The sequence below is a fragment of the Polypterus senegalus genome, chromosome 4 (genome assembly GCF_016835505.1).
Source record: "Polypterus senegalus isolate Bchr_013 chromosome 4, ASM1683550v1, whole genome shotgun sequence".
Taxonomy (NCBI): domain Eukaryota; kingdom Metazoa; phylum Chordata; class Cladistia; order Polypteriformes; family Polypteridae; genus Polypterus; species Polypterus senegalus.
In genome coordinates this window covers 222,460,101-222,487,950 of record NC_053157.1, presented here as the reverse complement: position 1 = coordinate 222,487,950, position 27,850 = coordinate 222,460,101, and the positions used below count along the sequence as shown (strand labels likewise).

Genomic DNA, 27,850 nt, shown 5'->3' with positions numbered 1-27,850 from the left:
AAGGTTAGCCAGCTTCTCTAATTTTTGCTACCACTGTGTGTGCGCCTTGTCATACGCTCATGATTTGAGACCAAGATCAAGTTTCAAGGCCCATTGGTTCATGGGTTTTTGTGTGACAGATGGGCAATCCTTAGCATTGTATTTATGGACTAACTATGTTACCAGGCTTCTTCCTGGAAATGTTCAAAGTCAATGGGCCTCTGTTATAGTTCTGTTGGCTAACTGGATGTATCAGAAGTACTATGCAACTAAGTAATTTTTTATATACAATGCTAGCTGTCCCCCACAGCACTACCCACATAGCAGTAAAACAGCACAAACTTTAAAATTCAATAAAAAAATAAAAAGAAATGTAATAATTTGTATTGAGAATAATTTATATTGATAGCTTTTGAATCTGAGGGCTTCTTGATATGCAGTATTTTTGTTTTTGCTATCGGGGCGAAAATGTAGCTGTGATCTCTTTGGCTAAAATATAAAAAGTTGGCAAAGTATTTCTGGCCAAGCGAAAGGTAGGTACGCTCCAATGTCATATGTTGGCACTGTATCTGATCATATTCAGCTCTGACGGGAGAGCGTACCGTGCGTGGGGAGAAGAACACGTGACCGTGATACCAATGAGCAGCTACTCTCTAAAACACACGTAGCTCTGATCTCTCTCTCTCTCTCTCCCTCTCTCTCTCTCTCTCTCAAACTTCAAACGTTACTCCTTAACAATCTGTAGATGCTTATGCCTACTAAACAAACCGGTATCGCTAGCTAAGCAAAGGCAAGGAACGCTCTAACATGTGGCGAGAGGTCTTGCCACCCCTTCTCCTCAGCTCACAGTCTCGCTCTCAGATTTGCATGAATATATTGGTGCTGCAACTGAACTATGATACTTAGCTTGATGAGAGAAGTCGCAAAATCAACCATAATGTTCAACCAAGTTATAGAAAAACTCTGGATCTAAATCGGTTAAGTAGTTCTCTCTCTCTCTATCTATCTATTATATATTTTATATACTGACGAGGATGGACAGGATTAGAAATGAGGACATTAGAGGGTCAGTTCAAGTTGGACAGTTGGGAGACAAAGTCAGAGAGGCAAGATTGCATTGGTTTGGACATGTGCAGAGGAGAGATGCTGGGTATATTGGGAGAAGGATGCTAGGGATAGAGCTGCCAGGAAAGAGGAACACGGGAAGGCCTAAGAGAAGATTTATGGATGTGGTGAGAGAGGACATGCAGATGATGGATGTAACAGGGTAAGATGTAGAGGACAGAAAGATATGGAAAAAGATGATCTGCTGTGGTGACCCCTAACAGGAGCAGCCGGAAGAAGAAGAAGAAGTGAGGAGGAGGATACCATTTCTGTCAACAAAGTCTCTTTCACAAATGCAGTTTTACTCACAAATCACTTCCCAGAAAGCGCTATTAGTAAACATGAGATGAAATGTTAAAAAAGTTCATCTGACACTGCAGAAGAATCTGCCTGCACTGCTGAAAGACAATAAGCTGACAATATTTTCCACATTATTATGTGGAAATGGCTAAAATATCATGCCCTGCATCACCTTTTTCATTCTCCATGAATATGAATATTCTAGACTGGTCAGCAACTGGCTTCCAAGGGAGCTGTACATCTCAACGTGACATAAGAACAGCTACCGTCTTCAACAACTTCTTGACATTTAAATGACACATTGTAGAAGTTCTGAAGGACACTGATCTTTTTTGTAGTATTTGACTATGGAGGAATATTTTATAAGTACACAAATAAATAAAAATACTGTAACATGTGACAATACATATGTAACAACATAACATGTTCACAAAAGTTTTTGGTTTCTAATTTCTGTGTGTATTTATTTAATTACTAGCAAAATACCCGCACTTCGCATATATATAGTATATAATATATAATATTAGGGGTGGGACTCAATTAAAAAAAAATAATCTAATTAATTAGAGGCTGTGTAATTAATTAATCTTCATTAATCGAATGTAAGCACACATGAAAATTTGCCCCAAATCGCAAATCTTTTTTTTTTAATTTAAAAGGGTTTTAGTGGGCGGCAGAATCAAATAATAGACATGGACATGAATATTGTAAACTCAAGCTGTTTTAATTTCTGAAAAAAAAAAACCTTTAAACTGCATTTCATTTCAAAACAGAAACAAAAATATGATCCCTGGCTAAAATTGAGCAAAAAAAAAAAAGTGGTATTTTAAGTACTTTAAGTACATTTTCAGAATGGTATTGTCTTTAAATAATAATAACCAAAATTTCAACATAAAGTGCAGTTTTTCTTCTTAAAAAAATAAGGCAGAAACATAAAAGGTAATTTGACCAGCTTCACCTTTAAACTCTGAGTAACCTTAGCCAAAATTATTTTGTACATTAGGCTAAAACAGTGTGATCATTGAACATTTTGTAATTAGATGTATTTAGAATTACTAACGGTCACGGAAGTCCAATGATCCCCAGTAAGAGCCACAAAGTCCGCTTTCTGTAATGCATCTAATTTTGCTTGCTTTTCAATGTCATAAAGCTGTTGAATTTTACTTGAAATACGCTAACTGTAGCACGTTTTCTAACCCCCTATCTTCCACCACTGTTAGTGGTCTACAGTCCAAAGCAATGTATTTTGAGAGAGAATTTGACGGATGTTGACTTACTAATTTTGGTCCTGAAGCCAGTCATTTCATGAGGTTTGGGCTGCCGACACCTTTTGTCGGTACTCGAACCCGTACTGCTACTGCTGACAGCATACACAGTTTCTGTGCTCGCTGTAACATGTTTTGCATTTAGATGGAACCGTAAGGTTGAAGTGCCTCGGTGGTATGCAAACTCCTTTTTGCACAGTTTGCACCAAACCACGCTTTTATCAAGGCTTTCGTCGGGTAGTCTTTTGAAATGAAATTTGCCTCCGATCAGTGCTAGCAACGCGGTTTCTTCTGACTCTTACATTTTTGTAGCTCTGATGTGTGCATCAATGTAATCGATGTTCCAGGAAATCATGCATTGACAAAAGTTACCCTTTCCTTGGAATGCAAAGTGTGATTAATTGCGTTATTTTTTAACTTGTTATGGAGAACATGCATCGAAGCTTCTCAGCTGTGCTTGTGCAAAGAAAAGGAAACATTTTAAAAATAACGTAACATGATTGTCAATGTAATAGTCTTGTGACCGTTATGAGTGTTGCTGTCATCAAGGATTTGATTAACATTATTTCTTTCAATCAGGTTCGTATTTGGAGGACGTGTTGTGTTCAAGTTTATTCCGTGTTTGTCAACCGTTGTAAAGATAACAGGTTTCATTCATCGAAGTGTTCACCACCCAAATCGGAACTCGTGAATGTAAGATGTTTAACAGACATTCCTGGTAGTAAGTTGTGGAAATTGCCTATGAATATTTAGTGGTAGCGTGTGTATGAACTTAATTTAATCTTTTCCAGTCCTGCAAAGTCCGTTGACGTGAGCCGCTCGGAGTACATGCATCGAAGCTTCTCAGCTGTGCTCGTGTGATCTTGCGATGTCCACCACTTTATTTAATGTTAGCTAAGACCCGGCACTTCAAAGTTTCTTGCTACAGCAATTTTAACTCCGCAACAAAGTGATCCAAAGTCTCATTTATACCTCGTGTCTTCTCATTAAACTTGTATCTCGCGAATACCATACTCGTCGTAGGCATGACAAACGGCAGCGGGAGTGTGTCTATAAACTTAATTTAAACTTACAGTTCACACCGTGCTTTGTTTCTGCAGTTGTGTAATTCGGTTTTTGTTCAGCACTCTTTGGAACTGTTGCTTTTTGTCTGTGCACTGCGTCAGTTCACGTGAGCCACTCGGTGTACATGCATCGAAGGTTCCCAGCTGTGCTGGTGCCATCTCGTGCGATGTCCACGGCTGTATTTAATGTTAGCTAAGACCCGCACTTAAAGTTTCTCTCACAGTTTCGCTGAGTTTGTGCCAAACACCACCCTGACCATCTCATCTTCGTCTGCATAAGCACAGTCCTTCACCCGTGAATATTTAGCGGCAGTGTTTCTATTGGATTGCCACTGACGGGCGGCCTTATATGGGCAGGCACTAAATTACGTGGGAGGCGTAACTCCGCCTCCCACGCCATCGAAAGCAGACGTCTATTATAGTATATGGAAGAAAAAATAGGTTCCAGTTATGACCATTACGCGTAGAATTTCAAAATGAAACCTGCCCAACTTTTGTAAGTAAGCTGTAAGGAATGAGCCTGCCAAATTTCAGCCTTCTACCTACACGGGAAGTTGGAGAATTAGTGATGAGTGAGTGAGGGCTTTGCCTTTTATTAGTATAGATTCCTTCATTTATTTCTTTCAGTAACTGCCCCTTTCACTCATCGAAGCTGACAGGGTGGGCTTTAGCAAGCCCTGTTTTTTGATTGCTGAATCGTCCACAGAGTGGACGAAGGCACTTTGTTTGACTTGGCGAATCCTGTGGCTCATACATATGCTTACGGGTTGTGACTGTGCGAGTCAGACAGTGAGTGAGTGAGTGAGGGCTTTGCCCTGTGCAAAGCCACTAATTCAATTCAAGAAACGTCATATTTATCATCATAAATAGAGTTTGCGTCTGAAAGGACTGCAGTGGCTGTGGCTTTTGATAACCAAAGCTTTATGTCTGCTGTAGAGATGGCTCACCAATCACAAAACAATACTCACTAGAACCCGCCCACTCGCTTTGACATGAGAAATTGACAGTTTTCATTTCACGGCTTATTTCATGTTGCATGTGGTGTAACAGAAATCAAAAAAATGAAGAAATTCTTAAATACGTGTATAAATAAAGAAATAAACAACAATAACTATATTTTATGACATGCTTGTTTATAGTCCGTTATGCTATTATTTATTTATTGTCACATTTCACAGTACTTTTATTTGTTTGCATATATTTTTTTATTTAGGTATTTACTTATTTATTTAAATTTGTCTGAAATATTCTTCCATATTTAACACAACATTTCTCTTGATCTAACATTATCTGTAGCACCTTGTGGAGTGAAAACATCACTGAGCACAATTAGGTATATTGCTGTTTCACATGAACTAAAAATCCTGCTTAAGTTTTACTCTCTTTCTCGTACTATTGTTCTTAGAAATGTTCCTCAATTTTGACGTTCACAAGTGTGCAACATTTACACGTATGGTTAGGGGTGTGTGTGTCGTACTGTAACAGGCTGCTGGCTTCTGACAAGTTCGATTTCAAAACATCACGCATTCAGGACTGACAAGACTGTCAGTTCTTCAAATTCTGCACAACATCCTTTTTTCACATCCTCTGTAAGTATGCCGTATGTTATGTACTGACATGCTTAGTGTCTGGTTGTTTATGTTGTATTAGTGTAGGTACTTTATTTGAAATGCAGTTAATAAGCGTTTTTTTGTTAAAATTTAGTTTTTTCTTCTATGCATTTATTCACTATACTATATACTGATATTTTCTTAGAAAAAGTAAGTATTGTAAAACAATGTAACAAATATGCAGTTTGACATATGCACGTTAAGGATTCAAAGAAGTTTTTGTTTCCTTGTTTTTAAGCGAAATGCAAACTTGAAATAAAGGAAGGAACAACATAACAATGGTAAAATAATCCTGCCCTCCTGTGAAAACCAGGAAGCAGATACATTCGGAAAGCCAAAGGGAAATGTGGACAGGCGGTGCCAGCAGGATCAAAAAGAGCAGCAGTGACTGGGCACCATGCCAACTGGAATATGAATAACTAATATCGGTCTATCTATCTATCTATCAGAGCTGATTTTGATACACGAGTGCCCGGTGGAAAGTGAATCTTACACTATCACAAAGTCACTGGTGGAGCTTTTATTTTGCTGCAGTGACTGGCAAAAAATCAAATGTAGGTTGTTCTTTTACTAACATTTACCTCCAACATTGAACCCATACCTATTTTTTTTTGTTTTGCATTATATACAGTTCATATGCTATTTGCATCTGTGCTGTTCAGTAAACATGTATAATATAAAAGAATTTGATGTACTTCCTTTTTACATTACATGCTGAAGCTGAAATCACTCTTTCACATCTGGTAAATCCATATTTTCATAGGGAATTGCCTCTACATATTTGTAAGACATAAATTTGGACGTATTCCATGGCATCTGTTTTAAACCTCAGTAAACAAACGTTTCATACTTGCTCCATGGCCTTCCATTGTTCACATTCTTGGTATTATTCACACATTTCTTTCCATTCAGTCCTTTCATCCATCCATTATCCAACCCGCTATATCCTAACTACAGGGTCATGATGTTCTGCTGGAGCCAATCCCAGCCAACAAAGGGTGCAAGGCAGGAGCAAACCCTGGGCAGGGTGCCAGCCCACCGCAGGGCACACACACCAAGCACAATTTAGGATCACCAATGCACCTAACCGGCATGTCTTTGGACTGTGGGAGGAAACCAGAGCACCCAGAGGAAAACCATGCAGATGCGGAGAGAACATGCAAACTCCATGCAGGGAGGACCCGGGAAGCAAACCCTAACATGTCTCCTAACATTCAGTCCTATATTTTCAAAACATTTGGTAATATTTTGAAGCTTCAATGATCAAAATAGTTCATTGAATGAAGCATTTCTTATTTTGTGCACAATACAAATTTTTCTAATCTGTGATTTTAATGTCTGCATGCTGGTTAAGATTTTCTTGGCTGATGTCATTTTAAATCTGTTTTGCTCTTCTGACATGCTGACAGTTTGGCGTATTCATGAATTACTTTTTGAAACTTTACCAGGAGCTGCATGTTCTCATGTTCTGCAATAGGAGCTATCCCAATGTCTCCCAAACCTCTGTAGCCCATCCATCCTCTTCCGCTTATCCGAGATCGGGTCGAGGGGGCAGCAGCTTGAGCAAAGAGGTCCAGACTTCCCTCTCCCTGGCCACTTCTACTCGGGGAATCCCGAGGCGTTCCCAGGCCAGCCGGGAGACACAGTCCCTCCAGCATGTCCTGGGTCTTCCCCGGGGCCTCCTCCCGGTTGGACGTGCCCAGAACACCTCACCAGGGAGGCGTCCAGGAGGCATCCTGATCAGATGCCCGAGCCACCTCATCTGACTCCTCTCGATGCGGAGGAGCAGCTGCTCTACTCTGAGCCCCTCCCGGATGACTGAGCTTCTCACCCTATCTTTAAGGGAAAGCCCAGACACCCTGCGGAGGAAACTCATTTCAGCCGCTTGTATTCGTGTTCTCGCTCTTTCGGTCACTACCCATAGCTCACGACCATAGGTAAGGGTAGGAACGCAGACTGGTAAATTGAGAGCTTTGCCTTACGGCTTCGCTCCTTTTTCACCACGACAGACCGATGCAGAGCCCGCATCACTGCGGACGCCGCACCGATCCACCTGTCGATCTCGCGCTCCATTCTTCCCTCACTCATGAACAAAAGCCTGAGATACTTGGACTCCTCCACTTGGGGCAGGATCTCTCCCCCAACCCTGAGAGGGCACCCTTTTCCAGCTGAGGACCATGGTCTTGGATTTGGCGGTGCTGATTCCCATCTCAGCTGCTTTATACTCGGCTGCGAACCGATCCAGAGAGAGCTGAAGATCACGGCCTGATGAAGCAAACACGACAACATCATTTGCAAAAAGCAGTGACCCAATCCTGAGTCCACCAAACCGACCCCTCAACACCCTGGCTGCGCCTAGAAATTCTGTCCATAAAAGTTATGAACAGAATTGATGACAAAGAGCAGCCCTGGCGGAGTCCAACTCTCACTGGAAATGGGTTTGACTTACTGCCGGCAATGCGGACCAAGCTCTGACAACGGTTGTACAGCGACCGAACAGCTCTTATCAGGGGGTCCGGTACCCCATACTCCTGGAGCACCCCCCACAGGATTCCCCAAGGGACGAATGCCTTTTCCAAGTCAACAAAACACATGCAGAATGGTTGGGCAAACTCCATGCACCCTCCAGGACTCTGCTAAGGGTGAAGAGCTGGTCCACTGTTCCACGACCAGGACGAAAACCACACTGTTCCTCCTGAATCCGAGGTTCGACTATCCAATGGACCCTTCTCTCCAGGACACCCAAATAGACTTTTCCAGGAAGGATAAGGAGTGTGATCCCTTTGTAGTTGGAACACGCCCTCCTGTCTCCTTTCTTAAAGAAGGGGACCACGACCCCGGTCTGCCAATCCAGAGGCACTGTCCCCAATGTCCATGCGATGTTGCAGAGACGTGTCAACCAAGACAGTCCTACAACATCCAGAGCCTTGAGGAACTCCGGGCGTATCTCATCCACCCCCGGGGCCCTGCCACCAAAGAGTTTTTTGACCACCTCGGTGACCTCAGTCCTAGAGATTGGGGAGCCCACCTCCGAGTCCCCAGACTCTGCTTCCACATTGGAAGGCATGTTAGTGGGATTGAAGAGGTCTTCAAAGTACTCCCCCCACCAACCCATAGAGTCGAGGTCGGCAGCTCACCATCCCCACCATATACAGTGTTGATACTGCACTGTTTCCCCCTCCTGAGACGCCAGATGGTAGACCAAATTTCTCCTCAAAGCTGTCCGAAAGTCATTGTTCATGGCCTCCCCCAACTCCTCCCATGCCCGAGTTTTTGCCTCAGCAACCACCGAAGCCGCATTCCGCTTGGCCTGTCGGTACCTATTAGTTGCCTCCAGAGTCCCACAGGACAAAAGGGTCCTGTAGGACTCCTTCTTCAGCTTGACTGCATCCCTCACTGCCGATGTCCACCAATGGGTTCGGGGATTGCCGTCACGACAGGCACCGACCACCTTATGGCCACAGCTCCGGCCAGCCGCCTCAACAACAGAGGCACGAAACATGGCCCATTCGGACTCAATGTCCCCCACCTCCCTCAGAACGTAGTTGAAGTTCTGCCGGAGGTGGGAGTTGAAGTTACTTCTGACAGGGAACTCTGCCAGATGTTCCCAGCAGACCTTCACAACATGTTTGGGCCTCCCGGGCCTGACCGGCATCCTCCCCCACCATCGAAGCCTACACACCACTAGGTGGTGTTCAGTTGACAGCTCCGCCCCTCTCTTCAAGTCCAAAGACACAACCACAAAGCCGATCATTGAATTGAGGCCTAGGGTGTCCTGGTGCCAAGTGCACATATGAACACTCCTATGCTTGAACATGGTGTTCGCTATGGACAATCTGTGACGAGCACAGAAGGCCAATAATAAAATGCCGCTCGAGTTCAGATCGGGGGGAGCATTCTTCCCAATCACGCACTTCCAGGTCTCGCTGTCATTGCCCACGTGAGCATTGAAGTCTCCCAGCAGAATGAGGGAGTCCCCAAAAGGTATGCCCTCTAGCACCCCCTTCAGGGACTCCAAAAATACTGGGTACTCCGAACTGCTGTTCGGCGCATACGCAACAACAACAGTAGGACCCGTCCCCCGACCCGAAGGCGGAGGGAGGCTACCCTCTCGTCCACTGGGGTAAACCCCAATGCACAGGCTCCAAGTCGGGGGCAATAAGTATGCTCACACCCGCTTGGTGCCTCAACGGGGGCAACTCCAGAATGGTAGAGAGTCCAGCCCCTCTCAAGGAGATTGGTTCCAGAGTCCAAGCTGTGCGTCGAGGTGAGCCCGACTATATCTAGTCGGAACCTCTCAACCTCACCCACTAGCTCAGGCTCCTTCCCTTTCAGAGAGGTGACATTCCACGTCCCAAGGTGTCTGGATAGGGCTTTGGAGATGAATTCAAGGTGCAGCCTTTTGTTGCTCGTCTTTCCTGTTGAAATAAAGAGAAAGCGGTTAGCACTCTGTCAAAGTCGTTGGGTCCTTTAGCTAGTCCCTAAACGCTTGTGTGTGACAAAGGGTATAAGGGTTTATTATTTACTATTTTTGGTATTTCATTTATTTATCTATGCATATACTCATTTATTTCTAATCTAATCTATTTCTAATTTTAACATCTTGTAAAACACCTTGAGCTACATGTTTTGTGTAGATATAAGTGTTCTTTTGCAATATTTGTTTGTAAAGGTGTCATCCCAAGAGCTTTTTTTAGGAATGCTTGGAGACCAAAAGTGTCAGCAGATTGGCACAATGCTACCTCAAAGCCCCCAGAGATTGTTTTCAAATCAAAGGAATTCCAGTTTCCATCTTATATCTCAACAAACATTTATGTTAAACTATCATCATCTGTCAATTCCTCACAGAACCCACTAAGTCCAGTTGCAGGCTGAGTGAGTTTATCCCAGCAGTACTGGGGACAGGGGCTTGTTGCTGGGATAAATAAGAACTAACTCTAAATGGTGTCAGTGTAGGTGTGTGAGTGGCCTGCTATGGACCCTCTGGGCTCTGTTTTTCACCCAATCCTGCTGTGATAGGCCACCTTTCTTTAGTCTGCAGACTCGGTTGCAATAAGGATACCTAGTGAGTAAAAGCCCTGATAGTCTCTACCCAACCCACTATGTCCTAATTTATGTTAAATTCTTTTTAAACTGTAAACCTAAGGTATAATAATGGCAATTCAGTTAAATATAAAACAATATAAATTACTTAATTATCTGATATGGCAATTTTGAACATTTAGACTGGGGTCGTGGGTGGATTTTTGGCCAGAATTTAATCAGAAAAGTATCTGTGTTTTATTTTTACAGAAAGAAGAAATAAAGTTTCCAATGACTCCTGCCATCTCCACAGTCCTCCTACTGTCTTTGCTAATTTTTGTGAATGACTCTGAGTCGGTAAGTTGAAAACATCAGTTGTATCTCATTCAGGTACACATGGGAAGACATATCACCCAACCCCAAGATTCACTTGCATTTCTGGGGATGGGCTCTGGTCAATATCACTCCTGAGTATATAAAATCTGGTGTGAGAAACATGTTGCGCGGTAAGCCTACAAGCCTGTGGCTGATCCTGCAAAGGGGACGGGTAAAAGTTTAAGAGGGATGTTCTCTGTAGAGCGGCTGTGTTTCTTTGCCATAGGTTTACTGTTTAACAGAGTGACAGCTCACAGTTAAGAGCATAAGAGCGCGCAGCTGGTGGCGCTATGTGGGAGGAAAAATGGAGCAGGGGAACTACTGAACTGCACATGAGCAACGGTCGTCGCCAGTATGGCCGACTAACCAGTGGCGACACTGGTCACAATATATGTTGTAGGGGGATGAGTGAGAAGGCAGAGACGTCCTGTGCCAACTAACTTGCAATGAAATAATGGAAAAAAAAAACAAATAGACGTAGAAAGCACATTATGGTGCTACCAGACAAAACTGTGACATGACATATATATTGTATCGTATCGTCTGTGTGTTTAGTAAATGGAAACAAAAAATAAACAGATGAACAGTTGGAGTCTTGAGTGATGGGCCTTCTAATGTCTTGATTGTCCATAGGACAATAATAGTAAGACCAGGAAAATAGGCAAAGCACACCTTTTTTAGCCCTAAGTAGCTAAGCTTTTCTCCCTGGGAGCTCAGTTCTCCTCTGATCCAAGAATAAACACCAACTTCCAGTGAGGTGGTGGTTTAAATATTTGTTGGCATCTGGATGGAAGGGATATCAATAGTCTTCTTGGGACTTCTCTTCCACTTTAAGGATGCAGACTGATATGCAGTTACTGATTGTGTAATACCCTTAAACTTCTCCACGTGTTTCACGTAACCAGTGCTTGTAAAATAGTCCTAATGCTCACGTGTGTGACTAAATAAATATATACTAGCCAACCCCCGGCGGCTTCACCCGCGTATTAGTGAGGAGGGCCCTTCCCAGCTCTCTATTCCTGACGTTACTCTTCCCTCTCCCCTCAGCCCAAAGCCTCTGTCTCAGATTAGCGCAAATATATCACTCCTGCAAGCGAACTATGATTCTCAAAGTGATGAGAGAAGTCTCAAAATCAACCGGAATATTCAAGCAAATTATAGAAAAATATCCAATCTAAATCCGTTAAGTAGTTCTCTTGTTTGCTAACTAAGTGGAGTTAAGATTTCGCCCCGAGGCAGACACGTGAGTGCGGAGGGAACAGCAGCCCGATTAGTCTCTCTCGGATTCACGGTAATAAATCGGTACTGCAAGCGAACTATGATACTTAGCACGATGAGAAAGTCGCAAAATCGACGGAATGTACAAGCAAATTATAGAAAAAAACACAATCTAAATCCGCTAAGTAGTTCTCTCGTGAAAAGCAGACAGACATACAATTTGGGTCTACAAAACTATAAGAAATTTCCTGCTTGGACCACAACATTTTTAAAACTGTTTCTTAGCGAGCACCTATGGGCCAAGGGTAACCTACATTCCAAATTTCAAGTCTCAAGTGGTTCGGGAGATTTCGTGATGATTGAGTCAGTTGAATTTGGCTTTTACATATAAAATAATAATAATAATTCTTCTAATAATCGGTCTTTCAAAGTTAAAGCATTAATGCATTTGAGTAATTTCAGAAGTAAACCGCATAATGTTTCCTTAATTGCAGTTTCAGAATGTGGTGTTCCACACCCCATGCCATCTCGACTACTGTGTTAATGATGGCTATGAAGAAAGAAGTTTGCTATGGTTGCCTTTGATTTAAAATTCTCCAAGATGATTCAAAGGGCAATATGCAGATATTTGTAAATTTAGTGCAAGCAAATTTGAATTTCCCAGAAATAAATTATCTTTATATAGCTATTACAAGAAAAACCCACTGCTTTTATAAACTTTTCATCACCTTTTTAGCCAATTACAATACAAGTCTGTGAATGAAACAAAAAATATTAACTTCCACTTTGAAAAACATTGTATGAGACTGCAGACCTCTTAATATAGTGGATAATAAAGGGCTAGGAGACGTTAATTAAATAGTGAGTTCTGAAAATTCTAACACATTACCTCCATGTGTTTCATGTATTGATGATTATTAGGAAAGCTGCAAGTTTCCACAGTTTCAGCAGCTGAGACGTTGTATGGCATTGATATTTACAGGAGAATACTGGACATCACCAAGCAATGAAAACCACTTTGGTTAGACACGTGATGGTTAGGTTTTCTGATTTCTTTCCTTAGGTTGGTATAACAAGCAATTAAAAATGTTCCTAAACGGTAGTCAGATGACATTTGTCCAAGCACTCTTTCACACTGCTCCTTGTGCTCTCTGTCTGTGCACAGATGTTCTGTAGTGTGATGTTGAATACTCATTGAGTCAACATAGGTTGAGAAATGCAGGCTTCAGATTACTTTAGTATTCTTCTAATATCCCATTTATTGATTGTGTTGAACATTTAAGTGTTAGCTTGGTTGGTATAGTAAGTTAGATTTCCACCTGCTGTACTGAGTATCCTGACTGTGAAAGGTTCTCATTGTGCCTAAATGGGTTTTAACCAAATATGCTGATTTTCCACCCACATTCTCTAAGTTGGCCTTAATGCACGAGTAGCCCCTGAACGTGTGTTTTCAAACTTGTGATACCAAGAAGGGATCCTATCACTTGTGACCCTTAATTGTATTAATTTTCCTTCAAAATGTTTATACGATGTAAGTGTTAGTCATAAATTCACAAAGGTAGACCCATATACTGACATACTATATGCCAGAAATGTAAAGTGTCTATGGTGAAATCATATTAAATCATGAATATAATTGACCCCAGTAGCTGTTGTACTGTGTATTGTTCCTACTGATCCCAACTTCTGTCCTGTTTCAGTTGTACATGTATGAAAATTCCTATGATGATGATTATAAGGGGTGCAGAGAAGAAAGAGACACGGAAATCACAGAGTATTACCTGGACAATGACCTGAATAAAAATGAATTCCTGAGATCTGCCTGGAATAAAGCGAAGAAGCACTGGAATGCTTCAACCCCTTATATTTTGGATTTGAATACCTCCATTGCTGTTAGAGGCTACACCAGTGCCTCTTTCCATACTGAGTTAAACACTGCAATTCAAGATGGCGTGACTTCAGTGACAAAAAATCACTACAGGTCTATCCATTTCCTGCTCACAAAGGCCATCCAGACCCTCAATCGTGGTGAATGCATCAGGGCCTACAGAGGAGTTGGCGTAGAGATACGTCCAAGAGAAGGCGAGGTTTTTCGCTTTGGAAGATTTGCGTCAGCTTCCAGAAATATAATGGTAGCACTGAAATTTAAAAATGCAACAGTTTTCAATATCACAACATGCTATGGGGCGGACATTTCAAATTATTCCTTGTATAAGACAGAAGCTGAAGTGCTTATCCCACCTTATGAAGTGTTTATTGTCAAAGAAAGTTACGATAGATACGTCACTCTTGAATCGAAGAACATCACTGTGAACTACAGATGTTGGCCTCTGAAGGGTAAGTTGTACATTTGTTTGAACTTGCATGCAACTGGGGGACTCGCCACTCTTTCTTTTCATCTGTGTGCTTTGTCTTTCAATTTCAATTATGATCTTTACTTTTATTGTTGGGTTTGTCGCAGTCTTTAAACACATAGATGTCATTGCTGCCCACCAGTCCTGTTCCTTTCAATATTTATTCTTGCAAGATTTTATTAAATACTGTACACATAACTGTAAAAGTGGTTACTTCAGTGTCCTAACAATTCTTGGTCTGGTCACTGTCTGTATAGAGTTTGCATGTTCTCTCTGTTTCTGCATGTGTTTTCTCTTATCTCCTCCAGTTTTTCATATGTACCTGGCAGGCGATGAACCCAGTATGAGTATGTGTACCCTATGTTGGATTAGTGCCCCATCCTTGTTTGGCTTATGCCCTCTTAACAGTATTACGTTTGGTTTGTTGTGACCCCAAACTGGATAAGCAGGATGAAAAATGGATGGGTGAATGGACAATGTAAAGACTGGATCACTAATGATAATCCCTCTCCCTAAGATCTCAGTTCTAGTTTTGGTAAATCAAGTGAATAAATTGAAAAGAAAATTTAAAACAGAGACAGATTATATGATTAAGGAGCACTAACGTTATCGAATAAAAGTTCACAGACTCTACGATATTCAGAACAAAATCAAGCTTTATTTTATACAGGTAAAATTCCGTTACAATGAATATCTTTACAACAAACTTTTCATTACAGCGAAGTACAGGTAGTCCCCAGGTTACGGACATCCGACCTATGACTTACGAACGAGGCCATAGCTGCGACGCGTGCGCCTCAGTAACTCCCGCTCCGTCATCTTTGGCCTGGGGATGCTGCGGTGGCTGGGGGGGAGGTGATTTTGCTGCTCACGCAGTGTAGCATCCCTCGGGCGGTTCCTGGCGGCAAGCGGTAACCCGTGGTCCATAGCCACCGGGGCCACAGCTATCGCTCATGTGTAGGATGATGGTTTGCTGCCCGCCAACTATGCCGCCACAGCTACTGGGTCCCAAAAGAGTTCAGAAACCTCACAATATAAAGAAGAAGAAAAGGATGATTCGGCTTCTGAAAGATAACTGTGCTGCCCACAACATGCTTCCCCATTTTCCCATTGAATTCCTCCCACACAATTGCACAACAGTGCTTCAGCCATTGGATTTGGGCATCATTCGCACCCTGAAAGTGTATTATCGCAATTAAATGCTGAGAAAAATTCTCATCAGCATAACGTATAGGCAGGAGGAGATTAAAATAAATGTGAAAGATTAAGCTATTGAAATGATTGCAGATGCCTGGGCGCAAGTTAAAGAAAGGTGACAAATACAGATTCTCATTACGACAAACTTTTCATTACAACTAAATATTTTTTAGGTCCCTGGGACTTTGTTGTGATGGAATTTTACCTGTATGGCACATTTTGTACAAAGCAATTAACAATTCCATACCACATGTAGCTTGAGAGCCCTTATTTGGCATTTCCCATGGTGAACCAACGTCCACCTATACAACAGACATACGAGAGGCAGTCAAAAGTTCCCAGAATTGTGACACAGCGGGAGAGTCAGAGATCAGATCTGGCCTGTAGACCAGTTAGAACAGGTCTGGATTGGTTTCGGAGTGTAGTATTATTTTAATTACCATTTCGAGTTAGACATGTGCATAGTGATTAGGTGCAATTTCGCAGTTCGAACAAAGTCCTAACATCAAGTTCATGTGCAAATTGGAGAAATCAGCTTCAGATCTGAGCGGCACTAGCAGCCCCTCGTATGTCACTAGCTGGATAACAGCTTATCAAAGGAGCCACAGGAAGACTCCTTCACCGTATTAGTTCTGCTAGATTGAATAGCCAGGTATGACAAGAGTGAAACCAAGCACAACAGGAACTTGGATATGGTGAGACTGCATTGTGCTCCACAGTGCCACCCAGTGGTGACACAGTAAAAGAGAAATGCAGAGATAAGACAAAACATCCATCCATCCATCCATCCATTATCCAACCTGCTATATCCTAATTACAGGGTCATGTGGGTCTACTGGAGCCAATCCCAGCCAACACAGGGCACAAGGCAGGAAACAAACCCCAAACATATGAAATAATAATATTAGATTAATGGACAATTCCATATGAAAAGGTTAGGGTGCATGCAAGAGTGTACCTTGAGATGAACTGGAATCCCATTCAAAGATAACTCTTCACTTTTGCTTCATGCTGCTGACTTCAACTTTGTAATGCATGGAGCAAACTAAGAAAAGTGATGGCAGGATGGAAAACATATCAAATTAATATAAACAGATAGGCAGAACTTTACTGTTCCCTGGTGGAAATATGGCTTTTTATAGAAGCTCTTTAAATAAATACAAAAATAGATAAGATAAATATATTTACACTCACACTATAGTCTGAACACACACCATAATGACTAAAAAGAAAGAAGGCTTCTGACTTGGCTGTCACAGTCATAGTGTGGCTTTATACAGGCATATTGCTGTTGGTATAAAGGAGCCCCCATAGAGTTTCCTGATACACTTCTGCTGAATTTGTTGGCTGTAGGTCCTCAGTGTTAGTGCGTCAGAGAGAGGATGTGCAGCATTGTTTATAATGGCACTCAGTTTTGTGTTCTACAGTATCTCCAGATTGTGTTCTATAACTGAGCTTGCCCTTTTACTGAGCTTTTTTTGATGGTCCTCTTGAAGTGATGTTACCAGCCTAGCATACCTGAGTTGTGTATGATGTGAAGGATGACACGTTAAAGGAACACAGTCTCCTAAGGAAGAAGAGCCTGTTCTGCCCTTTCTTCTGTGTTCTGTGACCAGTCCAACCTGTCATTAATGTGGACCCCCAAGTACTTGTACTGCTTGAACAGAGACTGGACATACAGGTAGAGGCTTTTGGAAAAGTTTATTTTCCAAAAATGTCCAGAGGCACAAAAAAAAATCTCAATGGAGAACAAAAGGCAAAGGAGTTGCGTGTAAGCAAAGCAAATCCTAATCCAATGGAAATGTCAAAAAAATAGAGCAAAAAGGTCAAAATTACAATAAATACAAAAGTATGGCCAAATCACAAACAAACACTCACCAACTCCCAAGCGCATTTGAAGGAACTGCAAGGAACTGTGGGTTGACCCCTCCTTTACAGGGCCGAGGTTAGTCCCTTGCAGTGATAGGCAGTGTAATAAAGATGAGACTTCAGACATCATAAAGGTTTGGGGCAGCCACCTGTATATTATTTCCCAGCTGCAAAAGTTTAGTATCATTTGTTCACAAGACAGAGTCCAAAACAGAACTGATTATTTGGAGGTAAGATGGCGGTTTTAAGGGCTGGATAAGGAAATGATGTCATCTAGTCCGAAGCTGGAAGTGATGTCATCAGAGGTGCCGGAACCTGGTGAGATTTCCCGGAAATGATCTGCAAGAAACTGAGAGAGACAGTCGGCACACTCTGCCACCCTCTGGTCGGGTGTAGTATTACAGTTCCCCAGGCCCTTTAGCTGTCTCCTAAACGCATGTGTGTGACAGCAGGTAGCCCTTCCTCTTGGGGTACCACCCAAAAAGACGCATTGTATGTAACAAAAGACATATGAAACGTACAGACTAAATGGTCAACAATATTAGTACGGGGGTCCTCGGGTTACGACACAGTTTCATTACTACAACAGTGATGTAACCCAAATTTTGGTGTAAGTCGAAACACACCGTAGCCTAAGTCACTTACCTATCCTAACACATTTGCAAAATCATAATCTATAACATAAAAACACAGCTAAGCCACAGAAAAAGGAAAAGGACATAAATATACTGTACTGTACACTGGTACTGTAGTAACAGAAAAAATTAGTGTAAAAAAAATCATTACCTTTATTCCTTCTTGCATCTCAATTTTTTAAAAGTTTTTATGGGAGTGAGCGTTGCAAACTTGAAACATTGTATGTCGACACGTTGTAACCTGAGGACCCCCTGTATACACACAAGGCTCAAAAATGAAGAAAAAAAAGGCATCCAACTAGAATCTGTACTCCAACCAGGGAAGAAATCCTGGCTGAAACATAACATAACTCCCTTCCGAAGGGATTGCTTCAAGACTCCCCACCCCACTCCATTGAGTCCAAAAATTGCACCATTTCCAGTTAGATTATGAAGAAGAGGAGGCTTGAGTTCTGCACAGCAGTTTAGGGAAAAAAGCCCATGTCTTTAAGGCAGATGAGACAGGCAAACCACTTCCTGATGGTCACAGTGGGGCAAACAAAGCACGCAGACCACTTCCAGGTTGTATTCACGGGGCATATCAAACAGAACAATCACGTTCTGGTGGTCTCACAGCATAGACAAAACGGATAGAACACCTTCTGGCATGGACAACTGGGCTTGTGTCTCTGAAGTCTATAATAAATCTGCTGCTACTTCCCTACAACACACTTGAAGTGACTTGGCAGCGTTCCCTTCAGGGGAATCGGGAAGCGACTTGGCAGCATTCCCTTCTAATGGTCCCAACAGGACAGATAAAACAGGTGGTCCATCTCCCGATGGTCCCAACAGGACAAACAACATAGGCAGACCACCTCCTATTGGTTTTAATAGGACAGATGAGACAGGAAACTGGACCCCACTTTCTGGAAGCAGGCACTGGACAGCAGGCAGCTGGGCATCTCTCTGCAGGGACAACTGAGCTATAACACATAAGCTAAGAGGTGAGGTTTTATAATTGGTACTCGCCTCTAGTGTCTCCACAGTCCTTGACTGTAACAAAGTGGCAGCCATCTTCTGGCAGCAACTTAAAAGAGCAAACCCCACTCCTAGTTGCACTCCTCAGACACCGGCAGCAACTTGAAAGCACTCCCCCAGGACACTGCAATCCGCTCAAAAGGACCCGTCCCACTTGGGGACATGGCAAAAGGCAGCATGGCATTCTCCTCAGTTCTTGAGAGCTCTGGTGTGCTGTCATCAGACTTCATGTACTCTGCTTGATAGTTATTCCACAATAGTTTCCCCTGTTCAAATAAATAACTAGCAAAATGCAAAGGTGAAAAGTGAATATATCTGTGAAACATGAACACATGCTACATGTGTAGCATTTAAAGAGAATAAGCAAACAAATGATGAACCAAATGTATGTAGTTTCTGAAAAAAAAAAATTGTTCAACCCCATGCAAATGATCAGATTTTCTTGTTATACAACATTGAATCACAGTGGATTTAATTTGGCTTTTTTAAAATTGGTCCACAGCAAAAGACTCTCAGTGTCAAAGTGAAAATGGACCTCTGCAAAGTAGTCAAAATGAATTACAAATATAAAACATAAAAGAACTGATGGCTGGACTTAGAAAAGACTATTCACTCACAGTCCTCAAGCAACCTGACAGAAACCGAGCAGTTTTGCAATTAAGAATGGAAATAAAAATAGCAGAAGTGATTGAGACAGAGACCTATAAGCAGAGACTTAAGGCCATCGTGACTGACAAATGTGCATCAACTAAATGCTGACCTATAGGAGCTGAATACTTATGTGATCAGTTATTATTTTGGGATTTCATCTGCAGAGGAGAGTTCTTCTGTTGACCCATTTGTTTCCGATGGGAGTGTTAGCTCCTTGGAAATATGTTCTTTTATATTGCGGCGTTTTAATAAACCTATATTTAAATAATTATAAATAATAACGGCGATATCCGTCTTTTCAACGTTAGGCGGCGACAAAGTCACAGAAAAGACAGAATATACTTAGCTTGTTTAATGCGGCTTACGTTGCTGTACAGACAGGAGAAACAGGCCAGCTTCATTTTACCGAGGATTTCTTTTGGGGACCCGGTCATGTAGAAACTGCTCTTTTTTTGTCACAATGGAGGTGGATTTTGGACCAATTTCTTTCGCCAACACAGTTTCTCAAAGTTGGCAAGGCTCCAAGCTCTTTTATATTGTTTTCTACACGACCAGGCTCCCATTACAATTCCAAACAAGGCAGACAATTTCATGCTGATCATCAAACAGTCGGTTCAAATGACACTCAGTCCTTTTTAGGGTTTACAACACAGCCTTCCAGCTGTCCCTGTCTGTCTTTATGCTTTGCTTGGCCCAGCAATTCTGAATGCTGACACTCTTTGCTAAATCTGGCTCAGCTCTGCATGGCATGTTACACAGAAAAAGAATAAAAAATGCGTATAAAAAGATCTAAAACAGATGCAGTGACACAACTCTTAATATTATAACAAACTTATTATAACACCCGTTTCACAAAAAGGCAGTTTAAATCCATCATTAACATTGTGTCAGAGCAAAACGTGAAAACTTCCAAGAGGGTGAATACTTTTTATAGGCTCTGTAATTAATACAAAACATGACAGACAAACAGAAAAAAGTGAGCAAAACAAATAAAATCTCGGGGTGAGACCCCAGACACACCATAACAGGTCTGTTCAACTGCAGTCACATTGAAGAGCTGAGATGCAAAGAGGCCCTTAAGTCTACTCAATTAGCTGCAACACTTGTGGACCACTTATTATTTGAAGGTCCCACCTTGGAAAAGAATGAATACAAATGGGGGAATGGGAGCAGGCATGAAATAAGAGATTAAACATCATGGAGGTGAGTGCCTTCTAAAGGCACTGATGTGTACTGTATATAAATCTATGGATCTATATGCATGTACACATCAAAATGACTCTTCCTTGTAATCCCAGTAAATAATCAATACATGCAAGGCATACGAAAAAAATGTTTGACAACAGTCACTAACCCATAGGATCCTGAGTGATTTAGCTTGTTAACAGACCGGTATTTCTCACTTTTGCTTTTCACACCCCATGATCATTTCGCCTCACGAACACCATGGCACACCTAGAGCATAAGGTGAAAAATGATGAGAAATGTCAGCTTAAATCCTAGAAAAACAATGACTAAAAAATGTAAAAAAAAGTAAATAAATCAAGACAATCTCACCACAGTGAACAGCGTCCAAAGAGATGTGAATCATTTCCGTAAATGAAAAGGAGAAGTCGTCCTTCTGTAGAAACTTGTTATCTGATGAGGTAAGCACTGGTAATTCTTCAGCGGAGCTGTGACTTAGATATGGTGGATTGCCCAGAAAAGACGCAACAAACTGATCTCTGAAGTTGTGTTTTATACGTACATATAGAAATGCGGCCTGAAAAAGTTTGACTGAAGCAAAGGTTCCATTTGATTTCTCAATGGCTGGTTACCTGTACACAGAACTCTATTTACAAATATATAAAATGACAACAACAGACATCAAACCGCGAACAGACCAAATAAATGACCAAAGCATGACACAAGAGTAAAGAAGTGAAGAGAAATAGGAGCAAATTCTCGGAAAACATCCATGAGTTTCCTGAACTCCATCTTTTCAGTCCAGCGTCAGAGGTTGGTCTGCGCCTATCCAGGAAACATTAAATATGTAGCAGGAACCCACCCTGGAAGGGAGATCACACTGTCATTCAATGCAGACCTCCACTTCTACTCACATTGGGTTTTTAAGTACTCATTTGGAGAGGACAACGCAGTGGACAAAAGGAAAATATGTAAACTGCACCCCTGAAACAGTGCGTTTGCCGTGTGAACTCATACACCTTTAATAATTTATAATGCCAATCAGTCACAAACCCTCCTAATCCATTAACAGCCGTGTTTGGTGGGCTCCCAGATGGGCTTAAAGTGGAGAAGGACAAACAAACTGTGATTGCCTTTACTTCACTATTGGCATGTAGGCTAATCTTGCTCAACTGGAAGAATCCTAACTCTCCCCTTTTAAGTCAGTGGGTAACTGATGTTATATACTATTTCAAATTGGAAAAAAAATCTAATTCCCACTTAAGAGGATCTGTGCAAAACTTGTTTAAAACCTGGCAGGATCTAATCAATGATGTTTTAGAATAGGCGTTTTTATATTGGGGGGGAAAAGACTCCTTTCTCTCTTTACTACTCTCAAAAGCTTTACTCTGTCTGTTGGCCTTCCTCTCTTTCTGGGTGGGGGCTGATTTGAATTTAGTTTTGTCAAGTTTGACTTCATTGTACAGAATGGTATAAAAAAGAAACGTCCTCTGACTTTCAACTTAATGTGTAAATATTTGTATGAACAGTAAAAGAGTCAACACCATAAGACATAAACTAAAAATGTTTCACAATGTGTCCCTGAATGAAGGGAGGCTCAAAATCAAAAGTACCAGTCAGTATCTGGTGTGGCCACCAGCTGCTTGAAGTTCTGCAGTGCATCTCTTCCTCATGGACTGGACCAGATTTGTCAGTTCTTGCTGTGAGATGTTACCCCACTCTTCCACCAAGGCACCTGCAAGTTCCTGGACATTTCTGGGGGGAATGGCCCTAGCCATCGATCCAAATCGATCCCGCTCCAGGGTACAGGCCTCGGTGTAACACTCATTCCTTCGACGATAAACACAAATCCGTCCATCACCCCTGGTGAGACAAAACCGTGACTCATCAGTGAAGAGCACTTTTTGCCACTCCTGTCTGGTCCAGCGAAGGTGGGTTTGTGCCCATAGGCGGCGTTGTTGCTGGTGATATCTTGTAAGGACCTGCCTTACAACAGGCCTACAAGCCCTCAGTCCAGCCTCTCTCAGCCTATTGCGGACAGTCTGAGCACTGATGGAGGGATTGTGTGTTCCTGGTGTGACTCGGGCAGTTGTTGTGGCCATCCTGTACCTGTCACGCAGGTGTGATATTCGGATGTACCGATCCTGTGCAGGTGTTGTTACACGAGGTCTTCCACTGCGAGGATGATCAGCTGTCCTTCCTGTCTCCCTGTAGCGCTGTCTTAGGCGTCTCACAGTGCGGACATGGCAATTTATTGCCCTAGCCACATCAGCAGTCCTCATGCCTCCCTGCAGCATGCCTAATGCACGTTCACGCAGATGAGCAGGGACCCTGGGCATCTTTCTTTGGGTGTTTTTCACAGTCAGTAGACAAGTCTCTTTAGTGTCCTGTGTTTTTAGAACTGTGACCTTAAGTGCCTACTTTCTGTAAGCTGTTAAGTTCTTAACGACCATTCCACAGGTGCATGTTAATTAATTGATTATGGTTAATTGAACATGCATGGAAAACATTGTTTAAACCCTTTACAATGAAGATCTGTAAAGTTATTTGGATTTTTAAAACATTATTGTTGAAATACACAGTCTTGAAAAAGGGACGTTTCTTTTTTTGCTGAGTATATATGCTTTTAATAAATTCAGTAAAAGATCCAAAAAAAAAAGTGTAAAACCAAATTGAGGAAAGCTACGCCCAACCCTGGATGTTTCCTCAGAGGGTACACTGAATGGACTCCATCCAGTTCAAATATGAAATAAATACAGGAGTATAAGGTTCCCCTATTTTGCCTAACTGCTAGCCCATAGAAGTTTGATGTGAAGGCGAAGATGGGCTTAAATGCTTTGTCAGACAATCAGGGTTGTGCCTTTTGCAACAATGCTGCTGTTATTTAGGTTTACTGGTATACAAAAGTTAAATTAATATTGGCAGAGTAGGACTAAAAGGTTTAAGCAGCCCACCCACTACATCAGAGCTGGAAGATCATCAGACAGCACACCAGGAGTGAGCAGAGCAAAGTTAGGCTCTGTCATGTACTTAAAATGAATTCATATTTGAGTCATTGATTAAAAAAACTTAATAAAGTACTGAAAATCTAACTTTATAAAGCTTGTGCACCTTGTGATAAAAAAATTAGGCAGCAGACAGAAAAAGGTTTGGGGATGGCCACCACATACGAGGTGAGACACAAAAATAACCGGACTGGGCTTGGGGCTTTCCTGGAGGTCGGCTGGACGTGAATCATAGAACTATACACCCTCCTTCACGCCCTCTCAAACCGCCGCACAACAATTGCTGCACGAGTTGTTGGGTGATAAAAGCGAGCAGTGAGACAAGACAAGACAATGCTCCTGCGCACAATGCTTTTTCCACAAAGCAGTTTTTGACTGACAAAAACATTCCTGTTCTCGATCATCCTCCCTAGTCACCTGATTTAGCTCCCTGTGATTTTTTTTATTCATTCCCGAAAATCAAAAGTGACCCGAAGGGAACACATTTTTCTTCAGAAGATGAAGTGAAGTCAGAAACGGCAAGCCTGTTGAAGAGCCTCAACTGTGGACTTCCAGCACTGTTTCAATGAAATCAATCAATGAAAGACGCATATGGAGCGGTGTAGGGATCGGGAGGGGAAGTATAGAGAAGGTGACAATGTTTAGAATGCTATAATATATCAATGAATGTTTTTATTTTACCAATCCAATTATTTTTGTGTCTCACCTCGTATACTTAAAAATCAGCAAAAGTAAAAGAAACATAAGTGGAGTTCACAGCTGAACTGACTAACAGGTTGTAAATATGCAGGGGGTCAGCATTAGGTGGACTGGTGGTGATGTAATCGAGAGGCAGGGTCTTTGGCTGATCTGCAGAGGAACCAGAGGATAGAGGATCAGGTGAGAGCACCAACCCCTGGTCTGGCTGACAAATAACACTATTTGGACCTGTAAACCATCCCCCATGTGCACATGGGAGACAGTTCCAACTTCCCAACAGTGTTCAGAAGCCATTAAGAAGGCTAACAGAATGTCAGGTTATATAGCACGATCTGTGGAGTACAAGTCCAAGGAGGTTATGCTCAACCTTTATAATGCACTGGTGAGGCCTCATCTTGAGTACTGTGTGCAGTTTTGGTCTCCAGGCTACAAAAAGGACATAGCAGCACTAGAAAAGGTCCAGAGAAGAGCGACTAGGCTGATTCCAGGTCTACAGGGGTTGAATTATGAGGTAAGATTAAAAGAGCTGAGCCTTTACAGTTTAAGCAAAAGAAGATTAAGAAGTGACATGATTGAAGTGTTTAAAATTATGAAGGGAATTAGTACAGTGGATCGAGACTTGTATTTTAAAATGAGTTTATCAAGAACATGGGGACACAATTGTTAAGGGTAAATTTCGCACAAACATTAGGAAGTTTTTCTTTACACAAAGAACGATAGACACTTGGAATAAGCTACCAAGTAGTGTGGTAGACAGTAAGACGTTAGGGACTTTCAAAACTCGACTTGATGTTTTCTTGGAGGAAACAAGTGGATAGGACTGGCGAGCTTTGTTGGGCTGAATGGCCTGTTCTCGTCTAGATTGTTCTAATGTTCTGTTATGTTAGGTAGATTGCCCAGAGGGGACTGGGCGGTCTCTTGGTCTGGAATCCCTACAGATTTTATTTTTTCTCCAGCCTTTGGAGTTTTTGTTTTTCTGTCCACCCTGGCCATCGGACCTTACTCTTATTCTATGTTAATTAATGTTGACTTATGTTTATCTTTTATTGTGTCTTCTATTTCTCTATTCATTTTGTAAAGCGCTTTGAGCTACATTTTTTTGTATGAATATGTGCTATATAAATAAATGTTGATTGATTGATTGATAATGTTCTAATGTGTGACAACCTCCAACCCACTGACTGTTCTTCTTTTACTTGCAGGTTCACCAGGACCGAACACGATTCCAAATAACGCTGGCCTGTCGCTGACCCCTTTAACAGTGCTTCACCTGCTCCTCAGTTTTTTAACGATTCCATATTTTTGGAAAACGTAATAATGTGTGTTTTAAATGGATGAATTTCAAGAAATCTGATGGTCCAAAAGAAGTGAAAAAAAATCTCTATATGCCTTCAGAGACTTTTTATTGTCCTTTAATGGCAAGCTTTCATTTTTTATTACTAATGAATTGTTTTCTTTCTGATGATTTTCAAACCAAATGTGTCAAAATTTGTAGTTTTTGCAGTGTGTGTGGGATTTTCTTAATATTGGCTATTAATGTGTGTTTTTAAATTGAAACAGAAGTAAAAATAAATTACTGCACATATTGGGAAAAATTTTTTGCTACACTGAATTTTCAATAAAATGTTTTGTCACTTACTTTTTTTATGTTTTTAGCCTGCTTGGAGCTCACCCTGAGTGCCTTTTGGGATCAGAATTCTATGTCAATACGTTTAACCACAAAATGTCTCTGTTATGATTATTTGTAAAGCATTAGGCCCGAAGAACACTTGGGACAATATTCTGCTGTCATCATATGACTGAAGTAACATTATGCTGCAAAATGAATATTTATATTTTGCTACTCTATGATAACTCCTCAATATTCATTAATACCTTCAACCAAAACAGAATCTGTAAAACCAGTTTTAGAACAAACTGAATGTGACCTAGTAGTTGAATCAAGTGATGACAATGTGAATTGGCCATCAGACATTGGCAAGATATTTGACGCATACTTCACTGTACAACAAATCTGCCTTGATATGTCTGGTGAATTCAGTCTCCTGGGGCCTCATGTATAACGCCGTGCATAGCAAAAGCCGAAATGTGCTTACGCACAGAAAAATCCAGATGCAGGAATCTGTGCGTACTCCAACTTCCACGTTCTTCCGCTACATAAATCCCGATCAGCGTGAAAACTAACGCTCGTGCACGCGCTTTATGTAACGCCCCAACTCCTCCCAGAATTACGCCTCTTTGAATATGCAAATCAATATAAATCGCCCTTAAGCTCAGCCTTCTGTGAAAAGGCAATGGGAAAAGCACGGGGGAAAATATAAGAATTTCAGCGAATACCAAGTGGAGGCAAAGGAAAAACATACTATTTGTTCAAATAAACCGTGGTATAATCAACAAAAGGAAGTTGATCGAGTGACATAGCGTGTTGGAGAAACTTGAAAGCTCACGTTCACAAAATCGCACAGTGCCGGAAATAAAAAAGAAGTCACATATCAAAGTCGCCGTGGAAAGAAGAGTTTTAAGCCCACTGTCTGAGTGTCACATGAAAGTTTATTAGGGTACAGAGAAAAAAGACACACGGTGGGGAAAAAGCACGAAATGTCAACTTCAATCTCGACATTTCCACTTTAATCACGTAGTTTATTTTGTCATTAAAGTAGAACATCATAAACTTCATCTTAAAATCGTTTAATTAACCAGTTTCTCAAATCACGTCGTAATTAAAGTAGCACGTTAAATGCTTTGTTTTGTATTTGATCTTCTATGTGCTCTGTGCGTGTGAATCACTACTTGCTTCTTAAACCGTCTCTCTTCCTCCGACTGGACACAGAGTCCATTACATTCATATATCGGATATTACAGCTCTCTGAATAACTAAAATACTGAGATGTATACGTGATATCATTTTTATGATGATAGGAGTTAAAGCACATTATTAAACATGAGTATCACGGCGCAGTGATTGTGTGTGACCTTTGATTAAATTATTTATTGCAGCAGTACTCAGAGGAGGCTCTATGTCCAATAGAAAAAGTCCAATGTTAGTATGTTATCTTATGCATGGTGGATCGCCACACAATCAGCTCTGTAATAGATGTTAAGCCATCTGTAAACTTAAAGCACCGATTCTTCAAAACGTTAAAGGAACATTGAAATATCTTTGTAGTACATGTTTAATTATTCTATCTTTCACGCCAGTCCCAGTGAAGAATATAGATTATTTAAATGAAGTTAAAGTTTTATCTGTAAAATATAATAAACATATTTTGCTGCATTTCATCCTAAAAATGATATCGTCATC

General features: G+C 41.4%; 1 protein-coding gene and 1 long non-coding RNA gene across 2 annotated transcripts; one reads left to right on the top strand and one right to left on the bottom strand.

Annotated features, from left to right (window-relative positions):
- The first annotated feature begins 5,209 nt into the window (after positions 1–5,209).
- LOC120528040 (T-cell ecto-ADP-ribosyltransferase 1-like) lies at positions 5,210–26,664 on the top strand. The gene is made up of 4 exons (XM_039752008.1): positions 5,210–5,301; positions 10,615–10,701; positions 13,638–14,274; positions 25,752–26,664. Exons 2-4 carry the CDS (start codon positions 10,636–10,638, stop codon positions 25,862–25,864), a joined length of 816 nt encoding a protein of 271 aa, XP_039607942.1. The 5' UTR covers positions 5,210–5,301; positions 10,615–10,635; the 3' UTR covers positions 25,865–26,664.
- Positions 15,136–17,546, bottom strand: LOC120528041. Its single transcript, XR_005633452.1, has 3 exons — positions 17,367–17,546; positions 16,447–16,533; positions 15,136–15,317 (listed from the first exon to the last, which is right to left on the bottom strand). It is a non-coding gene; the product is annotated as an uncharacterized LOC120528041 (long non-coding RNA).
- Positions 26,665–27,850: the final 1,186 nt, after the last annotated feature.

Bases quoted from the DNA above. Each gene is read 5' to 3' on its own strand.
- LOC120528040 (XM_039752008.1), top strand. From the start codon at position 10,636: ATGACTCCTGCCATCTCCACAGTCCTCCTACTGTCTTTGCTAATTTTT. The intron at 10,702-13,637 runs GTAAGTTGAAAA...GTCCTGTTTCAG, and splicing joins TTGTGAATGACTCTGAGTCG to TTGTACATGTATGAAAATTC. The intron at 14,275-25,751 runs GTAAGTTGTACA...TTTTACTTGCAG, and splicing joins CAGATGTTGGCCTCTGAAGG to GTTCACCAGGACCGAACACG.